The sequence below is a fragment of the Notolepis coatsorum genome (genome assembly GCF_963971535.1).
Source record: "Notolepis coatsorum genome assembly, chromosome: 18".
Taxonomy (NCBI): Eukaryota; Metazoa; Chordata; class Actinopteri; order Aulopiformes; family Paralepididae; genus Notolepis; species Notolepis coatsorum.
The window spans coordinates 23,682,310-23,705,257 of NC_140182.1; the positions used below are offsets into that span (position 1 = coordinate 23,682,310).

The following is a 22,948-nucleotide window of genomic DNA, read 5'->3' on the forward strand; positions in this document are numbered from 1 at the left end:
GATTGCCAGCTGCCTACGCCATTGTTAGACCATTGTTCTTGTTTTTATTATTTTGTGTTTGGGGGACGTTAAAGAAGGGCAGACACTGCCGGAGACAGAGACGTTTGTCCCTCCTGCTACTTCCGCCAGCAGCCCACAGAAAACACTCTGAACTGGGAGCTCCGGATAGAATGAAGTGAGATGTAAAATTACTTCTATTTACTCTTAGAATATTTTTTTTTTACATTTTAAACTCTGAATGCAACAAGTGTTTTTTTTTTAAGAAGAGATTTTTATATTTTGGTGCATATTAACACATTCTGCGCCACAGTATGCCCATCTATACCACTCTCTGCCAGTGCTGTAACCCTATGGAGTGGCTCACCTTCTTTGCAGGGCTATAACTTTTTAAATATTATAGCTAGATAGACATTAATATGGCCCATTCCACATCGGGTATCTATCGTTCCGGATGTGGGAACGTTATATTTTTCCATTCATACATTGTCGTGTATATATAAGTGTTTTTAGAGTGTATAGCAGTAATTCCTAGAACGCGCGTTATAGGCCCCGACGCGTATTATACATAATCGATTGGCGTTTCGTTCCTATACACGCTATATTAAAAAATTCAAATGCATATGATCGCTATACATTATGCTCCATCATGCGTGAAGGAAAGGGGGGGGGGGGGGGGGTCGTTTATGATTCCTTGATTGTCACTAACGGCTTTCTTTAGTACACCATACGTTGATCGGATAGATTGCAATGAAATAAATGGACAATCGAGCTGGAATTAACGTTAGATTCCTCTTACCTGTGGCCGATGCGTCTGGTGAAAAAGAAATTCCAATTATTTGATGTCGATCTATATCCATTTTCCGTTTGTATGACGCAATAAACGGCGAAAGCATATTGATTCTTGCGTCTCGAAAGCGATCCCATGCACTCGAGTGTGTATCTTGATCCACGTTACAAGATAGCTCTGCCGGAGCTTTTCCCCCGATGCACAGAGCGCCACATCCGGTTTAGAGTGGAGTGCAACTCGCCCGAAGTCCACCAGGCGGCGGTATTGAGGCGTTGAAATATCAGACAGGGTCCAGCTGGCTCCCGGAGCCTTCCTGGATGAATTATGAATGCCAATAGCAAATAAAGGAAATAACGATCATAAAAAAAAACTAGTAAACTCGTTGTTGGCGTTATTTTATTGGCGGGCAATAACGAGTAAACTCGTTTTTGGCGCAAGATGTGTTAATGACATATTACATTTAGCTGCCGATATTACTAGCCGATTTGGCTAGTTTAAGAAAATATTTTATTTACAATATTGAAATTGACATTTCTGATAATTAAAAGGAACACACCAACAAATGTGCTTAGTCTTCTACAGAGTCAGACAAGAAGATAAGATACCAATTTCCTCTGTTCAGTAGTGAAGGAATCTATGTTTTTCAATGTGTATATAATGTATATATATCGGTGGGTGACAGCATCTACTCAGACGGATCTATTAGATCTTAAAAGTAGCCGGCAGGCGCGGCTAGGTGGCACAGTGGGCAAGGCGCTTGCCACCAACGCAGGAGATGCTGGGTTTGAGCCCAGCTCTCTGCGTTGCTACCAGCTTGGCTGGTCGTTCATACTAATACAATTGGCAGTATTAGGGGGTGGGAAGCTGGTGGGTGGGGATCGGACGTTGTGGACAGCGACTCCTACAGGTCGGTTGGTGCGCCTACGCAGTAGAATCAGGAAGCGACGAGGGCAGCGTGTCCCTCCCACGCAGACCCTCGCCGCTGAGATCGCGCTGTGCAGGTGAAAAGATGCGACGGCTGCCTCCTTGAGTACCGGAGGGGACACGTGATGCAAGGCTTTGTCCACATTGCAGCCGGCTTGTGGGAGGCATGGCCTAACTGTTCGAGACAGGGGAGGGTAGAATTGGACAATACGAAATTGGAGAAGGGAGAAAAATAGAAAATGGGGAGAAAAAGTTGATACAAATTTGTTTATAAAAAAGTAGCCGGCAGTCAGTGTGTGTCAGCAGCAGATGAGGATTCGGGCTGTGCTGTTAACATCAACAGCTGATAGCCACAGCATCAAGGTTACTCGATCTGGAGAAAGTGCCACAGCGCTTGTTTGGGGTAAGAGGGGCGGTAATATCAACATCGCCGTTGCTATAGTGATTTGGGTCAAAGAGCCGTTGTCAAAGACTGCGTGTCACGTAGTAACGATGAGAGGGGGTGGGGGCCCGTTGCTATGGTGAGAATGTTATGAGGTGAGTTCCTTCCGGGGTAAGTTAGATCAAGACACGAAGCAGACGCGTTGACAGAGACTTTGAGGAATGGAGTGCCACGACATCACTCGCTTCGGCTGACAGGGAAGGCCTTTGGACAGCTAGGCCGCATGACCACCAAGCGGGGTGACAGGAGAGAGATCGCTAGAATAATGAATTTAGTTCCTTCTAAGGCTTTTCAAGGACAATACAGAACTGTTTTCCATCTGGTGCAGAGGCTGTTTATGGAATAAACAACGTTTTCCAAGAAAGGTACCATGTCCGTCAGTGTCGAATTCTTATGATTACGGATTGCATTAACACTTTGAGTGCCAACGACGAGATATCTCGTTTGTTCATGTCGACCGTTCAGTGCCAACGACGAGATCGTTATTTTTTTTTGCGATTTTAATTCATATTTCATCAATCTAGCCTCACGTTACCGCTGCAAACTCTGAGCTCCATTGGGAAAATACAGCCCCCTATCGTCTCTCCCTGCACTCCCTGAACATCTGATCTGAGGTAAGGAATCTATTTTACCAGTCTTAGGATAATCAGAGCTTTTTTCACAGAGATAAACGTGTGCCCTATGTGTGTGTGTGCGTGCTGATCAGGAAATGAGAATCGATTTTTCAGCCCGCTTCCATAGCGTGCATAAGTACACATATACTATCGATAATCTAGCGTTTATTTGAAAATGATTCATAAATAGGCCAAGAAATGAGTTTGTGTATTCCAGAATATTCCAGTAAAGGGCGTTTATCACAGAATCTTTATATTTTCCTGAAAGTTAAAAAAAACAAGTGTTTTTCAAAATGGTATAAAACGGAAATTAACAGATTAAAAAAAACAATCCGTTTCGACAATGTTGACTGCAAACAAGTCATTGACAGCCAGATTATACACAGCCATATTTTAAAGATGTAGTTTATGCGTTCGCAAATATTAGAAGTGGACGCTGGCACGCAACAGGGTTCTGGGGCACCCGACCTCCGGCACGGAAAGTGTTAAGGGGGATGACAAGTTGTACAGCCAGTATGAGAAGGTCGACTTCAGAGAGAAATAAACACAACGCAGAAACTTCACAGATGATGAGGTGATACTGGCTGATACAGAAACATCTAACAGTAGAAAGCTATCTGGCTACAAGATAGCCTAGCTTAGCCCAAATGAATGGAAGCGGATGAGAAGCAGCTAGCCTAGGCCATGGCCAAAAGATATATTACACGGGGAAACCTGAATAGTCACATGAGAAGCCATACTGGGGAAAAGCCCTATAGTTGCACACTGTGTCCTAAAAGACATGAGAAGCCATACTGGAGAAAAGCCCTATAGTTGCACACTGTGTCCTAAAAGATATATTACACAGGCACACCTGAATAGTCACATGAGAAGCCATACTGGGGAAAAGCCCTATAGTTGCACACTGTGTCCTAAAAGATATATTACACGGGCACACCTGAATAGTCACATGAGAGAAGCCATACTGGGGAAAAGCCCTATAGTTGCACACTGTGTCCTAAAAGATATATTACACGGGCACACCTGAATAGTCACATGAGAGAAGCCATACTGGGGAAAAGCCCTATAGTTGCACACTGTGTCCTAAAAGATATATTACACGGGCAAACCTGAATAGTCACATGAGAAGCCATACTGGGGAAAAGCCCTATAGTTGCACACTGTCCTAAAAGATTTAGTGGAAAATATCGCCTAAAAGTACATATAAGATGCCATACTGGGTAAAAGCCCTATAAGTTGCATACTGTGTCCTAAAAGATATATTACACAGGGACACCTGAATAGACACATGAGAGAAGCCATACTGGGGAAAAAACATTTAGTTGTGAAGTTTGTGGGAAAGGATTTAGTCGGAAGTCATATATAAAGACACACATGAGGATTCACACCAGAGCAGAAACAAACTCACGTCCGTCCCTCCCTCATCTAGTTCACATTCAACCCCGTCCCTGTTAAGAGTGAACATGATGATGACGATGATGAAGAGAAACCTCAGTCCTCCATGGTTTAACCAAACCCAGACTGAGGAAAACAGAGAGACGGAACCTCTAGCCAGCACCTCAACAGAACAGATGCCTGTAAATGGCAGCCGCGATACGATGCCTCAGGGCAGCCTATTTGTTTTAAGTGTCAGAAAGCTAGCCATATCGCACGATTCTGTGTGGCCCCACGGCCTAGCCATAGTCAAGACCATTGGTCTCCTGCGTTGGCCGCAGGGAGGGATGGGGCAGCCCAGATAACGGAGCAGCATGCAGGGAAACTGTCTCCCTCTGTGGTGAAGAGCCAAACCACGGGTGTAGTACAGCCAGGCTCAGTAACAGTACCCGATAGTGATCCACAGGTGTATGAGTGTTTATTAGGGGAGTGTGACACTGGAAGTTTCTATGGGGGGGGTGAAGTTTCAATGTTTAATAGATTCCGGGTCAAATGTTTCAACGGTTACCGAAGGTTTTTTCTTTAAACATCTACTGCCGGGGCGCCCCAGTGGCGACACGGCCGACCCGGGTTCGACTCCCGAACCCGTCGTTATTTGCCGAATGTCTTCCCCCCACTCCGTCTCCCATTCCTCCTCTGTCTCTCTCTACTGGACTGCCCAGTAGAACAAATAAAGCGATAAAACGCCAAAAAAAATATATATATATATATAAAAAAAAAAAAATCTACTGCCAAGATGGGGTGGGAATTTGGCTGACTGTGGGTGGCTGACATTGAGTGGGGTCCGTGGGTTGAATCCCATATCTGGGCTACTTCACCGTTGATGTGGAGGCGTTGGATAGGACCATAACGCAGAGGGGTATATTAGTGGTGAAAGACCCAGTTGGACAAGCCGCAAAAGAGCGTAAACAAGCAGTGCCGGGCTTGCTCGGGATGAATGTCACTAAGGAATGTTATCAGCTGTTGTGCCCTGCGCAGGGTCCTAGCCCACCGCCGCTCCTCCTGGAGGCCCCAGGTTGGCAGACTGCTTTTGCAGCCTGTCAAAGTGAACAAACTGTCATATTGAAAAGGAACATGTTTGCTGCTGCCGTCTCCCCGTTCACGATCCCTGCAGGATCGGTGTGCTTTGTTCCAGCGGCCGGACCTGAGTCTATGCCCGTCTAGGGCATCGGTACTTGTAGAGCCGTTGGGGTTGGAAGAGGGGAATTTGCCTGCAGGGTTGGTGGTCTCTAGTACCTCTGTAGAAGCTAACGATGGACAATGGGGGACGCTGATGGAAACAAGACAAACGTCTTTTTCAGGTCTGCATCCCCTTAACAATTGTATGTATTGAGCCGTACTGTATTGTACCCATTCTGCAATCTGTTAAATAAAGTTTTCATTCATTCATTCATTCATCTGGCTATTCCGGTCATTAATGTGGGTTCCTCAGATGTTAGGGTGAAGCCACAGATATACCTTGCATCGCTACATCTGGTGGAGGTAGTGGCCGGGGAGGGTCCACGGGAAGAGCGGGTTGTGATTAGGGAGCAGCATGGGGTGCAAGGAGAGGAGAGGGAAGATGATAGTGTGATTTGGATTGGTATTTGTAGTGGGTCAGAAGAAGGCTTGGGGGCGGATAACAAGGAGGTGGGTCCGGAATGGAACCAGCATGGTAGTTCGGATGACTCTGGGGAACAGTCCCATCATCGAGACCGGGGAGCACGATCTGAACCGGTGAAACCATGGCCCCACAGAGAACGGAGGGCACCGGAGGAGAGAACCATGCTCCCGGTGCAGGTGCGTCGGTCACACCGTAGCAATGCGGGTGTGCATTCTGATCCCTTTGATCTGCCGCGATTGGCCGTTCGTCATCTAGGGGGGAAGAGTGGGGTGCTAGGGGTTGGGGCATCGCAACTGGGGCGTTGTCATACGGAGGAGGGGTCCTTCGGGGCCAAAGACTGACTTGGAGATCAGTGGGACCCTGATTAGTTTTCTAGGGGGGTGAGTGTGGCCAGCTGGGGGTATTGTGGGTGTGGCTCTGGCATCGGCGTGTATTTACGCCTCGCCGGATGGCGGCTGAAACGAACACTTCTAGTTGGGAACGGGCGATGGCAGCAGCATTCATTTCCCCACGCATGTTACCAGACGAGAGAGAGTGTGGCGAGTAAATACTCAAGTGTCCTGGTGAGTAATTTAACTATAGTGTAAAGCGTTTATCATTATGGCATTGTCATGTCGCTAGGTTTAGGTGCACTGTCAAGTTGTTTATACCATGTTTGGTCTTCCCCAGGGAACGACAGACTGAACAGCGACGAGGCGGGGCGTTGTGCTTGCGCCTGGCGATACCAAGGTATGTTTGTTTGTGGTTACACGCACAGACTGTTGGGTATAAATAGTATAATACACTGTCCTGATTTCCCTCAGGTTGGGGGAATAGTCGTACCGTTGCGGTCCGGGTGTGTGCTGGGTGTGGCGTTTACTATGCCGGGTGTTTCATTCAATGTGTAAGTTTAAGCTCCCTCTCGTTTGTGTCTATTGCCATGCATTCCATTGTATCGTTATGTGTGTGTGTTTTATGTTAAATGTGGTGAAGCTAAGTGGTGATTATAAGTGTTCGCCTTTTATAGTGGTCAGCATGTTAAGTAGGTTATATTATGAATATTATGCTTGGATATTCATTGTTCCATTTCCATGTCATAACCGGTGGTGGTCAACAGGTGGTCACTGCTTTGGCTATTTTAGGTTAGGGTGGATTCAGTCCGTCTCTTTTTATTACATATTTCGTGACAACTCTATTTGTATTAAAGTCAACTTATTCTTCTATTCCAATATTCAATAATTATATTTAATATTAATTGCTTTGTCTGTCTGTTATATACCCTAAGCCTCATGGTTACACATCTCCCGGAGTTTTAAGCTAGGCTAGCTGCTTCTCACTTGCTTCCATTCATTGGGCTAGGCTAGGATAACAGAGGAAATTGGTATCCATCATCTTGTCCGACTCTGGAGAAGACGATAAGCACATTTCCCATAATGTTGCCGTGTTCCTCTAAGCATTTATTCTACAGACAAATTGTAGTAGTGCACAAATACAACAGTTTTATTTGTTTTGTCTAACTCCAGGGTAGATGCCAAATAAGCTAATTTCCCAAAATGTTGGAGTTTTCCTTTAAGAATGAGTGGGATTCATCATGCAAATCTCCTGGGTACGCACATATTTCGACGTTAATACATCCACCGCCAAAAACGGCTTACGACGGGTTTCAAGGTCATGCAAATTCCGCCATTCCACGGCGTACAACGTTATTGAGATCAGATAAAAAAAATGCGCCATGGTATTCATAATTCCCTCACCCAGCCTCGGCTTAGACAGTGGAACTTGGCACAACCGTGCAACGCTTCAATACCGCCGCCTGGTGGATGATCGGGCGAGTTACAACCGGAAATGGATCTCTGGTGATCTCAGTGCATCTGGGAAATGCATCCGGCAGTCACATTTTGTTGCGGGACTCTAGACACACATCCGTGTATATGGATCGCTGCCATAACTCAATCAATATGATTTCGGCGTTTATTTCGCCATACAAACCGGAAATGGATCTAGTCGATCTACGTCAAATAAGTGGGATCTTTTTCCTCCAGTCTCATCGGCGAACGGTAAGAGGACAGTAACGTTACTTTCAGCGTGATTGTTCATTATTATTAATGCAAACCTCTCTGATCAATATATCACCCATACTACATAAAGCATTTACTGACGATCACGGAATTATAAACGACCCCCCCACGTTCATGGTTATGATGAGTCATAACATTTAGGATCATGTACAGTTGAAATTTTTAATAGCGTGTATCGGCAACAAATGGCAGTTGATAATCTATATATTCACTCACGTTCTAGGAATTACTGCAGAAAACGATAAAAACATTTATATTCTAGACGGTATTTTCGTATGAATGAAAAAGTACAACGTTTCTACATCCTGAACGATAGATAATCGATGTTGAATGGGCCATAGTAATGTCAATTTAGCAATACAATTTAAAAAGTTATAGCCCTGCAAAGAAGGTGAACATCTCCATAGGCTTAGAGTGGTGGCAGAGAGTGGTATGAGAGGGGCAAACTGCGTGGCAGTTAATGTGTTAAGAACGGCTTGATGAATGTGGCGGTGGCTTTTCTTATTGTTCTCTTAACAGACAGGTAAGCAAGAATATAAGAAAAATAATAAGAGCATTGTTGAATGAGGCCCATTGTTCACATTCACACTGACACATTGGGCCTCATTCATGAAATGTGTTCTTACACTAACATCACCCAGGCTCACAAAGACATTCATGTTACAAGAGGCACACAATAGATGTCAGGGTCAAGCAGTTACAAAGAGCCATCAGGGTTTCCTTCCTGTCTGTGAGACTAAATCGAGGGCTAAAAGATTCATTGAGGGGCGCCCTCGTGGCACCATAGTGCCTCGCGCACCTGCGCGGCCGTCCCGGGTTCGCTCCCGGCGTTATTTGTCGCATGTCTTCCCTACATCTCCTCCCGTTCGCCCTCTCCTCTGTCGGTCCTGCGTGACCAGCTGTAAAAATGCTAAAGATAATAAGAATTAAAAAAAAAAAAAATTCATTGAAAGAACATTTCATGGATGAGGCTCAATGTTTCCAAATATACAAAATACATGACTTTCCCCAGTAGCAAAACCAGAAGCTGCTGTGTTGTTTTTTGCCCTTACTTATGCTCCCATAACCCCAATGTTGTCCTTATGCCAAGTCCCCCTGGACATTGCGCTACCCTACTGGTAGTGTAGACTACCAAATGTCTCCTCTGTTGGTCTGGGGAGGGTGTAGACTACCACATGTCTCGTCTGTTGGTCTGGGGAGGGTGTAGACTACCACATGCCTCCTCTGTCGGTCTGGGGAGGGTGTAGACTACCACATGCCTCCTCTGTCGGTCTGGGGAGGGTGTAGACTACCACATGCCTCCTGTCGGTCTGGGGAGGGTGTAGACTACCACATACCTCCTCCGTTGGTCTAGGGAGGGTGTAGACTACCAAATGTCTCCTGTCGGTCTGGGGAGGGTCCGTCTTCGCCAGATCCCCTCCCTGACTGACCAGTAGGAGTTGCTATTGCAACAACCAGGACTCATACCCCACCGGCTTCCCCTAAGGGGTACGAGTCCTGCCAATTGTGTTAGTAGCCGGAGGTACCGCTGCCGGGAATTGAACCAGCGCACCACGAAGCTGTGGGTCTTTATCTTTAGTTTATTGTCCCATCAGATGTCAAACTTCTCTTCACAAATGTAGTGTCCGTTCTCCTCGTAGTCCTCCCGGGTCACTACCATCTCCTCGTAGTCTGGGTTGTCCGCCAGGAGCTTCCCTCCCTCCCACGGGTAACAGATGGGGCTGCAAGTAATCAAACAAGGAAATCACCTTTAAAAAGCTTTTCTCAGGGTTCCCACAGACATTGCAAAATAAAATTCAAGGACTTAAGTACTTTTCCAAGCACTTTTTCTTTTCCAATGATGTCACTCAGAGGATACAATTCACTTTTAAATGCTGTTTTTTTTAAGCATCTTCTTGACCTGCTTGCCAGCTAGAGCATCACATGCGAAGAAATTAGGAAAAGCAGTTGGAGCATGCGAGACAGCGACTCATCAGATTTGTATTAAAACAGAACCAAAAAAAAGATTTCTTGATTCAGAACAATTTGATCATGGATGAACAAAACATTCAATCAGAATGGTTGATTTGAATTTCAAGGACTTTTTAAGCACCATGTTAAAAAATTTGCCGTTTTCAAGGAATTCCAGACCTTGACTTTTTTTGGTAAAAAAAAACCAGGGCGTTTAGTGTTCAGACGTGGGGGAGGAAATGTCCAATGTCTTGTGTTGTTTGGTGTTTTAATTTTTACTCTGCACAAGTATTGATATTCTGTATTTATTTCTAATTGTCTTGTCTCGTCATTATTATGATTATTATTGTTGAAGTACTGTCCTATGATGTCCTGTGTATTATTGTTATCACTGTGATATGTTGTGTTGTTTAATTGAAATGTATTTTTTTTTGATATATATATATATATTCCAAATCCTAACTGATATTGAAACGGTGGTGAACCCCACATATAACGTCATATTTCTCAGTTTTTTGTCTTTCATTTGTTAGAATGCATTGGATAGTTTTGCCAAAGCAGAGCAACATGCACTTGAAAAATTCGACTAAAGAAAAGTGGCTTTTTGGGGCTTTCTGTGCTAAGAAAATGCACTTCTCGTGGTGGCGTTTAGAAACGTTTGGACTCTCGGAAATATTAGTAATAATTTTTGGAAAGTTGTGCGTCGAGCGAATGCTAGGGTCAGCGTGACCAACCCAAAGCCGGCAGGTTGGAGGGAACAGGAGGTTCTCCACTGCGGCCATTATGACAGGATTTGTGTGTGAAAAGGGCTTTTTAGATTATATATATATTAGTGCTGTCAGGCGATAAAAAAAAATTAACTAATTAATCTCACAATTTTCTGTAATTAATCTAGATTAAAATTGCATTTTTTTTCCCTACAAGCTTGTAACAGATATTTACTTGAGTAAAATCATGGAATTAATGTAAAATCAACACAAAGAAAGTATATTTAGATTCAAAGACTATTTTAATAGCTTTCTTTGAATACAGTTTCTCTCCTGTGAAATACAAATGTTCAACAAAACCATCAACATTGACTCAGCTAGACCTCTTTCTTATATCCGCGGTGCTAAAATTGAAGATGTTTCACTCCATAGATTAATCTAGATTAATTTATTTTAATGCTTTAAATAATTAAAATTAATCTCAAGTTAAAGCATTCATTTTGACAGCCCTAATATATATATATATATATCAGAATCAGAAAGGTCTTTATTGCCAAGGAATTTGCTTTGGTCGTTTTCTGTGCGACATTGGTGGACAGACATTAACAGACAGATACAATAAAGCATTTTAAAATAAAATATGAACTAAGTTAAGCACAATAGAATATAATTATGAAATCAACTATAGGCCAGGGCTGTACAACTGTAAATAAAAGAGGTAGAATAAAATTATATGGGATATAAACTAAATTAAATATAGCATAGATGTGGTCAAATATATACACTAATTAGAATGAAATAACAATACATATATATTTCTATAAAATATAGAAAGATATGAGAGAGAGATAGAGAGAGCGACCCCTACACACTTACTTGGCTGGGAGGTGCACAGAGACCTGGAACTCTGTGGGGGTGAGGGCGCGGACCTCTTGGTACACTCTGTCCCTGAACCCTGGGAACAGGCAGTTACCGCCGGTCAGCACGATGTTCTTGAAGAAATGAGGCTGCATGTCTGTTGGAGGAAAGATTCATATTAATATTTTACATTAAAAAAAAAACTCCACTCAATATCAATGGGTGCTTGTTGCCAAGTTAATATATATACATACAGGTGCATCTCAATAAATTAGAATATCGAGGAAACGTTTACTTTATTTATTTCAGTAATTCAAAATGTTTGATGATTATGAAAACCCAAAAATTCTGTATCTGATAAAATTTGAATATTACATTGGACCAATAAAAAAAAATATATATAATATATTATATTTCGGTGTGGCTGCCCCCACCCTCTGGAACTCCCTCCCCATGGACATCCGAAATGCTAACTCTCGTCCACTTTAAAAACCTGCTGAAGACCCACCTCTTCACCCAGGCATATGGTCTCTGATGCTCCTGAGCATCCTATTCATTCCGTTTGTTCTGTTTTGTTCCGTTCTGTTCGCTTTATTTTGTTTCTTAGTTTAGGTCACCGTTATCCTTCCCCCTCCCCCCTTTTTATTGTAAAGCGCCTTGGGTACGTGAAAGGCGCTATATAAACTCAAAGCCATTATTATTATTATTATTATTATTATAGGCACGTCTCTGTGTGCAATATGCAGAGTGGAGCTGCCCTGTCCTCTCCTCTCCCCCCTACCCTACTTTTTTTGGGATCCCTACCTTCTGGCATGCTGTTGACGGAGTTGACGAGGGCTTCTGGGAGGCCCGTTTCTTGGATGCCGATGTCTGAGGGGTGGAAGAGCATCTCTGGCACAGCGAAGCGCTCGTTGGCTAGCCGCAGGATCTGCTCGCCCGTCTTGTACTTTCCTGTGAAGTTCATCTCCTCCCTTGGCTACGGAAAAGATGAACAAAATAAAGGGGGAATGATGACAAGATTCAACACAAAATGTTTGCAGTATTTACTGTTCCGCACGACGGCAGTATAAAGAAACAAGCTTGCAGGGTGAAAAGGGGGATGTGCCTGTTTTAACAACTCACTTGAGATATTCCAGCACCTCAGAAGAACCCTTCAGTCAAGATTTGTGAGCAAGCATGGCTCTCCTAAAGTAAGCAACGGTCTCCTAAAGCAAGTATCACTCTCCTAAAGCAAGCACCACTCTCCTGAAGCAAGCACCGCTCTCCTAAAGCAAGCACCGCTCTCCTAAAGCAAGCACCGCTCTCCTAAAGCAAGCACCGCTCTCCTAAAGCAAGCACCGCTCTCCTAAAGCAAGCACCGCTCTCCTAAAGCAAGCACCACTCTCCTAAAGCAAGCACCGCTCTCCTAAAGCAAGCACCACTCTCCGAAAGTCAGAACATGCATGCAATGGAATGCAGTGTTTGTCCGCACCTTACAGAAGCCCTTCTTGATGGAGCTGAAGTCCGGCAGCACGTAATCCCTCATCACATCGTTGTCCTCTCCTTTCCGCCTGGCAACAGAGGAGAGCACAATCAGCATTTCATCCATTACAACCAAACAGCTACCATTACAACCAAACCATGTCCTATAACTCTTAGTGTTATTTATCTCCATGTCCTATAACTCTTACTGTTAGGGATGGGTACCGAATTAGGTACTTTTAAGGGTACCGACCGGATCACGTCGGTACTACCGAGTACCGATTCACGTGAGATCCGTCGGTGCCACATTTCGGTACTGTAAAAAAAATTACTTTTTTTTTCTCTCGAAACGAAACCTATGAAGTGTGCCTCACGTCAACGTTCGCACGCACAATATACGCTTACCTAGGATTTGACTTGATTCAACAACAAAGCAATCGGGGCAATGGGAAGCCAAAAACGGTCGCAAGTGTTGTTACACTTTACAAAGCTAGATGCAGACAACGCTCGCAGCAATATTATATATTATAATAAATTATTTGAAGTTTGGATTTTTTATTTATTTTTTTTACAACTGGGGTAGGTAGATTACATTTTTAGAGACTAAAGTACTGAAAAAAGGTAAGGTACCCAACCCTACTTACTGTGTTATCTATCTCCATGCTCTCTAACTCTTACTGTGTTATCTATCTCCATGTTCTATAACTCTTACTGTGTTATCTATCTCCATGTTCTCTAACTCTTACTGTGTTATCTATCTACATGTTCTATAACTCTTACTGTGTTATCTATCTCCATGTTCTATAACTCTTACTGTGTTATCTATCTACATGTTCTATAACTCACTGTGTTATCTATCTACATGTTCTATAACTCTTACTGTGCCATCTCCATGTCCTATAACTCTTACTGTGCAATCTCCATGTCCTATAACTCTTACTGTGCCATCTCCATGTTCTATAACCCTTACTGTGCCATCTCCATGTTCTATAACTCTTACTGTGCCATCTCCATGTTCTATAACTCTTACTGTGCCATATCCATGTTCTATAACTCTTACTGTGCCATCTCCATGTCTTATAACTCTTACTGTGCCATCTCCATGTTCTATAACTCTTACTGTGCCATCTCCATGTTCTATAACCCTTACTGTGCCATCTCCATGTTCTATAACTCTTACTGTGCCATCTCCATGTTCTATAACCCTTACTGTGCCATCTCCATGTTCTATAACCCTTACTGTGCCATCTCCATGTTCTATAACTCTTAATGTGCCATCTCCATGTTCTATAACTCTTACTGTGCCATCTCCATGTTCTATAACTCTTCCTGTGCCATCTCCATGTTCTATAACCCTTACTGTGCCATCTCCATGTTCTATAACTCTTACTGTGCCATCTCCATGTTCTATAACTCTTCCTGTGCCATCTCCATGTTCTATAACCCTTAATGTGCCATCTCCATGTTCTATAACTCTTACTGTGCCATCTCCATGTTCTATAACTCTTCCTGTGCCATCTCCATGTTCTATAACCCTTACTGTGCCATCTCCATGTTCTATAACTCTTACTGTGCCATCTCCATGTTCTATAACCCTTACTGTGCCATCTCCATGTTCTATAACCCTTACTGTGCCATCTCCATGTTCTATAACTCTTACTGTGCCATCTCCATGTTCTATAACTCTTCCTGTGCCATCTCCATGTTCTATAACCCTTAATGTGCCATCTCCATGTTCTATAACTCTTACTGTGCCATCTCCATGTTCTATAACTCTTCCTGTGCCATCTCCATGTTCTATAACCCTTACTGTGCCATCTCCATGTTCTATAACTCTTACTGTGCCATCTCCATGTTCTATAACCCTTACTGTGCCATCTCCATGTTCTATAACCCTTACTGTGCCATCTCCATGTTCTATAACTCTTACTGTGCCATCTCCATGTTCTATAACCCTTACTGTGCCATCTCCATGTTCTATAACTCTTAATGTGCCATCTCCATGTTCTATAACTCTTACTGTGCCATCTCCATGTTCTATAACTCTTCCTGTGCCATCTCCATGTTCTATAACCCTTACTGTGCCATCTCCATGTTCTATAAGCCTTACTGTGCCATCTCCATGTTCTATAACTCTTACTGTGCCATCTCCATGTTCTATAACCCTTACTGTGCCATCTCCATGTTCTATAACTCTTACTGTGCCATCTCCATGTCCTTGTAGAACTCCTGGGACACGTAGCAGACGTCCTCTTTCACCTGGTTGATGACGTGAGTCTCGTCCATCACGTGTAACTGCCTGGATGTAAAGGACGGTGAAGACGGTGAAGCCAGGAGGAGATTCTCACATAATGGGCCTCATTTATCACTTATCAAACACCATACAGATAATTTTTTTGGGAAATCTCACGGAAAGTGGTTCACACAAGAATTGTGGTTTTTATCAACGTTTGACGTGTGTGTAAATTGTACAATATCTTGAGAGCATGTGTGAAATATACAATGATCTTTGTGAGGGAGAAAGCAACTAGTTAAAAATAAGAGTGACCAAATGGGCAAAGATGTAGCTGTAACATGGCAGCGGAGATACACATACGTCTGTCTCAAGACTAGTCCTGCATGTATCAACAAATGCGCATGTTGGTGTGAATTTATGTGTGCCATTATTACTACCAAATGTAATAATTGTGGAATATTACTATAATGAGCTGTACGTCTATGAACCAAGCATCACACTGTAATGTACCTGTACTTTATACGTGACAAATAAACTACTACTACTACTACTGTATGATATGATCTCGTATATTACCTGTATGAAATGATTGATCTCATATTATTACCTGTATGACATTATCTCATTAACTGTATGAAATTATCTCATATATTACCTGTATGATATGATCTCATATATTACCTGTATATTTCATATATTACCTGTATGAAATGATCTCATATATTACCTGTATGAAATGATCTCATATATTACCTGTATGATATGATCTCATATATTACCTGTATGATATGATCTCATACATTACCTGTATGATATGATCTCATATATTACCTGTATGAAATGATCTCCTTCAAATGATTGGTCAGTAACTTCCCTCCAACATTGATCCTTTAATGGAGAAAAGAAACAGCATCAGCATGGCACCCAAACCATCAGCAGGGTACTAGCTAGAGGCCTAGGCTAACTGTTATAGAGTGACAGGGTACTACCTAGAGGCCTAGGCTAACTGTTATAGAGTGACAGGGTACTAGCTAGAGGCCTAAGCTAACCGTTATAGAGTGACAGGGTACTACCTAGAGGCCTAGGCTAACTGTTATAGAGTGACAGGGTACTAGCTAGAGGCCTAAGCTAACCGTTATAGAGTGACAGGGTACTAGCTAGAGGCCTAAGCTAACCGTTATAGAGTGACAGGGTACTACCTAGAGGCCTAGGCTAACTGTTATAGAGTGACAGGGTACTAGCTAGATACCTAGGCTAACTGTTATAGAGTGACAGGGTACTAGCTAGAGACCTAGGCTAACTGTTATAGAGTGACAGGGTACTAGCTAGAGACCTAGGCTAACTGTTATAGAGTGACACGGTACTAGTACTAGCTAGAGACCTAGGCTAACTGTTATAGAGTGACAGGGTACTAGCTAGATACCTAGGCTAACTGTTATAGAGTGACAGCGTACTAGCTAGAGACCTAGGCTAACTGTTATAGTGTGACAGGGTACTAGCTAGAGGCCTAGGCTAACTGAGTGACAAGGAACTAGTGTGTGATGGCTAATGCCGCTATAGCAGCTATAAGCTAATGATTTGCTTTGATTAACTTGTTATGTTGAAATGTTTGCAGGTTACCGGTAAGTATTAAAAGATAGTTAAAAATAATAGCAATCTCTGATAATGGTGAGAAGACTAAATTAGTCTGGTATGGTCCTTTAATGGACTAGTAAATGGACCCGGCAAGATGAACAATGCCTAGGAACACTGGTAGGGGGGGGGTTCACGCTGACCTGCAGATCCCGTCCTTCATCCTCTTGCTCCGGCAGTACGGGGCGATGTGCGTGAAGGAGAAGCCGCTGTCCACCACCACGCAGCACAGCTCTGAGGGGTTGGCCTGGAAGTAGCGGTGAGCGCTCAGAGAGCCGGCTGTAGGGGAGACAGACAGTCACTCGTTTAACTGCCACACAACACAGGGTTAACCCTTTCACTGCGACACTACAGAAGGTTAACCCTTTCACTGACATACTACAGAAGGTTAACCCTTTCACTACCACACTACAGACGGGTAACCGTATGGTAGTGAAAGGGTTAATCATCTTTATTCACACTGGAAGTGACATTGAGTGGCACCCTCATTTTCAACGTATTTTCAAGTATTTCCACTCATAAGACATCATAAAAAAATAAAATAAAAAATCCTTAAAAAACAGGGTAACACAATTTCAAAACAATCACAGTTTGTGGTGCACCCGCTTGATCACCGGTGCTCCAAATGGACTCGTGGACACTGGTGCACCTCGTTTTAACGTCCCCTGTTTCACGGTTCAGGAGCACAGAAGCCAAAGGCAGACCTACCAAGTTCAGTATAAACTCTTTTAAAGTGTGAGCGAGTCATTGGTTTGTGCACCACAGGGTCCAGAGGTCCATTCCAGTAATGAAGCCATGTAATTTGGACAATGTCCAATTATGGCTTCATAGAGGCTTAAGAGTGGAAGCTGCCGCACATCAGACAGGAAAACTACTTCAACCAACTCTTTCTGCTGATCACTGAAAAACTGCTCTGTTCCTGCTGATCACTGCCTCTGTTTCTTTCTGCTGATCACTGGCTCTGTTTCTTTCTGCTGATCACTGGCTCTGTTTCTGCTGATCACTGGCTCTGTTTCTTTCTGCTGATCACCGCCTCCGTTTCTGCTGATCACCGCCTCCGTTTCTGCTGATCACTGCCTCCGTTTCTGCTGATCACTGCCTCCGTTTCTGCTGATCACTGCCTCCGTTTCTGCTGATCACTGCCTCCGTTTCTGCTGATCACTGGCTCTGGTTCTGCTGATCACTGCCTCTGTTTCTTTCTGCTGATCACTGCCTCTGTTTCTTTCTGCTGATCACTGCCTCTGTTTCTGCTGATCACTGCCTCTGTTTCTGCTGATCACTGGCTCTGGTTCTGCTGATCACTGGCTCTGGTTCTGCTGATCACTGCCTCTGTTTCTTTCTGCTGATCACTGCCTCTGTTTCTTTCTGCTGATCACTGCCTCTGTTTCTGCTGATCACTGCCTCTGTTTCTGCTGATCACTGCCTCCGTTTCTTTCTGCTGATCACTGCCTCTGTTTCTGCTGATCACTGCCTCTGTTTCTTTCTGCTGATCACTGCCTCTGTTTCTGCTGATCACTGGGAAGCTGCTCCGTTTCTGTACAGGAATCCAATCTTTTGCCACAATTTACTGGCAAGAACGTTCACATGGTATGTAAATGTAATCTATATACATTAATAACACAGTTTCTTGTTTAATGGTCGCCTCCAGATATATTTCAAACCCTTAGAAGTTGAAAGTGTTCAATAAAGTACTGAAAAAGGCTCAGCAACATCCCTGCACCTTTACCCTCATTGAAAATGCAAGGGTCTATCAATATGAATATGAAAATTGGCAACAAGCACCCATTCATATTTCGTAGTATTGGCCACAGTTACACCTCAACTTACCGTTTATCCTGAGGGCTGATTGGAACTGATACTCCTCAAACAGGATCTCATTCATAGACTCCTGAATGGAGGTGAAGTTGAAGTAAGGTTCTGTGATCACTATGCTGGTATCCGCAAAGTCCACCTGAGATAAAAACATTAAGAATAAATAGAGAGGAAAGACTTCTTTCTGAATACATCTTACATAGACATGTATTCAATATCCCTCAGACAAATCCATACAGTAGGAAATGCCCAAGGGTGGAAAGCAAAGAGCCTTTAGGTACTTTCTCTTTTATTTGTCCTTCTCTTTTAGGGGAATACATTTATTTATAAGACCTTTTATGGGACTAATACCAATACATTTATTTAGAATACCTTTTTCTCCCGGATTTCACTAAAGTAAAACACCTTGAACTTCTGGATCTCACTAAAGTAAAACACCTTGAACATCTGGATTTCACTAAAGTAAAACACCTTGAACATCTGGATCTCACTAAAGTAAAAACACCTTGAACATCTGGATCTCACTAAAGTAAAAACACCTTGAACATCTGGATCTCACGAAAGTAAAACACCTTGGCTTGAACATCTGGATCTCACTCAAGTAAAACACCTGGAACATCTGGATCTCACTCAAGTAAAACACCTGGAACATCTGGATCTCACTAAAGTAAAACACCTGGCACATCTGGATCTCACTAAAGTAAAACACCTGGAACATCTGGATCTCACTAAAGTAAAACACCTGGCACATCTGGATCCCACTAAAGTAAAACACCTGGCACATCTGGATCTCACTAAAGTAAAACACCTGGCACATCTGGATCTCACTAAAGTAAAACACCTGGCACATCTGGATCTCACTAAAGTAAAACACCTGGAACATCTGGATCTCACTAAAGTAAAACACCTGGCACATCTGGATTTCACTAAAGTAAAACACCTGGCACATCTGGATCTCACTAAAGTAAAACACCTGGCACATCTGGATCTCACTAAAGTAAAACACTGTGAACATCTGGATCTCACTAAAGTAAAACACCTGGAACATCTGGATCTCACTAAAGTAAAACACCTGGAACATCTGGATCTCACTAAAGTAAAACACCTGGAACATCTGGATCTCACTAAAGTAAAACACCTGGAACATCTTGATCTCACTAAATTAAAACACCTTGAACATCTGGATCTCACTAAATTAAAACACCTTGAACATCTGGATCTCACTAAATTAAAACACTGAACATCTGGATCACACTAAATTAACACACCTTGAACATCTGGATCTCACTAAAGTAAAACACCTTGAACATCTGGATCTCACTAAAGTAAAACACTGTGAACATCTGGATCCCACTAAAGTAAAACACCTTGAACGTCTGGATCTCAATAAAGTAAAACACCTTGAAATTCTCCTTTCCGAAGAGGTGATCCCAAACTTTCCTCTGGACATCCCAGCTGACCAGATAGCCCTGGAGGGACACAGGGGACAGACAAGTTGTGAACGAGAAAAGAGGCAAATCAGACAATAAAGCTGTACACACACCTTGGACATCATGTCTCGTGGCATCAAGACTCACCTTCTGGTATGGGAGGATGTAGAACAGACCGGAGGGGTCTTTTATTTCATCTAGTTGGTTCGCAGTGAAGGTTTTCAATCTCGACGTCTTCGAGCGGAACTGGCAATTTGGAATGACGCTGCAGGGAAGGAGCTCTTTTACTTCATGAAGATAAAAAGTGACTCGTTCATAGAGGTAGTGCTTGTCAAATGTTATGACCCACTTGGTAAGAAACCACTTTGTGTTTTTGTGGATTATTACTGCTCTATTCCCACAGGACTAGTATTACGTGGGACCCATGGTAATAGAAAATTACCCCCGACCTCTGTGACTTCCAGATGCACATTTGTCCCGAGATTGAACTTGACACACCCATAGTCTTGACTGATTGGGCTGCACCATCAAAGATGATTGTTTCAAATGGCAAATGCAAACAATCTCAAACAGCAGCAAATGCCAGTTGGTGCAAAAATGAAAGACTGTACCGATTTTACTACCAAGAACAAATTACCCAAACGACTGAGATGCCGATTCCCACGGGACTAATATTATCAGATGACCTCCATGTTTGGTGAAATGACAGGAGGTTAGGTTTGACTTAGCCCCTTTCGTGACTGATGCATTGCAGAGTGAATCCACAAACCATGTTGGCGTGCATCACAGTCACGAAAGGGGCTAGGTTTGACTGTTTTGAGGGTGCATGACTGAACATTATTGTTTCAAATGTCACCTCAATCTAATTTATAACAACGCCAAATGGACTGCCTGGAGCAAAAATATTACCATGCATTGTACATACATATTTTTTCAATTATAAATCAACTCTGCCAAACAAGCAGGGGGAACAGAGCATTTTAAGCAAGCTCGTTAACGTCTGGCGTGGTGGAGTTACTTCAAACAAGCTAAGCCGAAGAGGATGGAGGTTCACTCCCAATCTCATACTAACATTACTTTTGTAATAAGCCAGTATTAAAAGTGGATTTCAGGGACCAAAACAATCATCCAGCGAATTAAGTACCGGTAGTTCTCGGTAAGGTAGATTTATTACACAGCGTTAATAAGAGCCTTTTGCTGTCAGCTTCCAAATATAAATCTAACTTCTTCCTAACCAGTGCCCATCGACCTCTATGCCACCATTGTTTTCTATTATTGTTGCATTATATTTGTTGCAAATGTGTGACTGCATCATACAGAGTGGCTAGCCCCTGGCTTGCATCGCAGTCACGAAAGGGGCTAACAGAGTGGGTGCTCAAGAACATTGCATGTAGAGATAGCTTCAGTATCTTTGTAGCACACACACAGATAGTGGTCTAATACGCAATTATGTGTAACTGTTCGTTAGCATTAAGTTAGCATATCTCTAATAATGTCAAGAGTATAATTATATTTATATTGTGCATGATATATTCCATACTGGCAAAAACAAAACATTGCTATTACGTGTTGTCTGTAGTGTTTTGATTGATTGAAAATGTTATTAACAGATTGCAGAATGGGTACAATACAGTACGGCTCAATACACACAATTGTTAAGGGTGTGCAGACCAGAGAAAGACTTCAGTCTTGTTTACATCAGGGTCCCCCATTTTCAATTCATCATAACATGACATACAGATAGACAGTACTGCTACATCTAGACATTTATGACATACCAGATCTACAAATACAGTACTGTTTGTGATACAAAAATAGTCTAAGAAAGAGAGTATACTATATACAATTGAGGGGGAAGTATTGTACATTGGCATACAAGAAACTGTACATTGGCTAACGTGTAGCTAACGTTAGCTAGCCATTTAGCTTACCTGACTTTTTCGTGACTGTATCCGATTTTTGCTGTGTATGCTCCGTTGTCCAAAACTAACGTGGCCATTGTTGAGCGTTTAAGTGAACTTAGTTATAGAGTAAAGTGTAAACAGTGTAGCATAGCTACATAATACTAACGTGGACAGTGTGGCGTGTGAATGTATCTTTCGCTTCGTACTAAATAGCCAATCAGATGCCATGCCGTCGGTCCTTCTAAAGAAGATCCGGGTTGGGACATGTTCTAGAAAGGTTGTTCCGCTTTATTATTGATTGATTGATTGATTGAAAAGTTTATTAACAGATTGCAGAATGGGTACAGTACAGTACATCTCAATACATACAATTGTTAAGGGGATGCAGACCAGAGAAAGACTTTCGTCTTGTTTACACCAGGGTCCCCCATTTTCAATTCATCATAACATATATGACATACATGACATACAGATAGACAGTACTGCTACATCTATACATTTATGACATATCAGATTTGCAAATACAGTACTGTTTGTGATACAAAAGTGTCCAGAAAAGGAGTGTATATACATTTGGCGTAGAAACTGTACATTGGAGGAGGTTGGTGGGGTGGGGTTGGGTGGGTTGGGTGAGGGCTGTACATTGGAGGTGGGGGGGGGGGGTTGGGTAGGGGACACACACACATTTTACACTGTACATTGGAATATTGACAAAGCCTTACTTGTTCATTTACTGTACAACTAGGTTAGGACATTTGTAGGGGCCAGTTTCGAATTGCAGTCTCACGTAGGTGTTTTTTGAGAGTATTTTTGAAGGTGGGTAGTGATTCACATTCCTTTACAGCTTTAGGCAGGGCGTTCCACATTGATGTGGCATAATTGCGAAACGTGTTTAGTCCCTTGTTTGTGCCGAATCTGGGTTTTACATGATTTGTGGAGCTCCCTCTGGTGTTGTGATCGTGGTATTCACTGACCTTTGGGAAGTATTTTGACATGTACATGGGTACCTTGGTCGCGTAGTGTATCTTGTAGACCAGGCCCATTGCAAGTTGCTGTACTCTGTCGTCTACTCTAAGCCATCCTAGGTTGTCAAAGTG

At 42.8% G+C, this 22,948-nt stretch overlaps 1 protein-coding gene across 1 annotated transcript; it reads right to left on the bottom strand.

The window, feature by feature from the left end:
• Positions 1 to 8,098: 8,098 nt before the first annotated feature.
• On the bottom strand, positions 8,099 to 22,059 carry actr6 (actin related protein 6). The gene is made up of 11 exons (XM_084334763.1): positions 21,879 to 22,059; positions 20,095 to 20,212; positions 19,918 to 19,986; positions 18,533 to 18,656; positions 16,849 to 16,984; positions 15,905 to 15,961; positions 15,038 to 15,136; positions 12,848 to 12,926; positions 12,181 to 12,352; positions 11,395 to 11,533; positions 8,099 to 9,582 (listed from the first exon to the last, which is right to left on the bottom strand). Exons 1-11 carry the CDS (start codon positions 21,944 to 21,946, stop codon positions 9,453 to 9,455), a joined length of 1,191 nt encoding a protein of 396 aa, XP_084190889.1. The 5' UTR covers positions 21,947 to 22,059; the 3' UTR covers positions 8,099 to 9,452.
• Positions 22,060 to 22,948: the final 889 nt, after the last annotated feature.

What these genes read in the sequence shown, in the direction of transcription:
- actr6 (XM_084334763.1), bottom strand. Translation starts at nt 21,946, where the DNA reads ATGGCCACGTTAGTTTTGGACAACGGAGCATACACAGCAAAAATCGGA. An exon ending in AAGGAGATCATTTCATACAG is followed by an intron (nt 15,137 to 15,904) that starts GTAATATATGAG and finishes CTTTACATCCAG; the next exon opens with GCAGTTACACGTGATGGACG. An exon ending in TCAAGAAGGGCTTCTGTAAG is followed by an intron (nt 12,353 to 12,847) that starts GTGCGGACAAAC and finishes TCTTTTCCGTAG; the next exon opens with CCAAGGGAGGAGATGAACTT.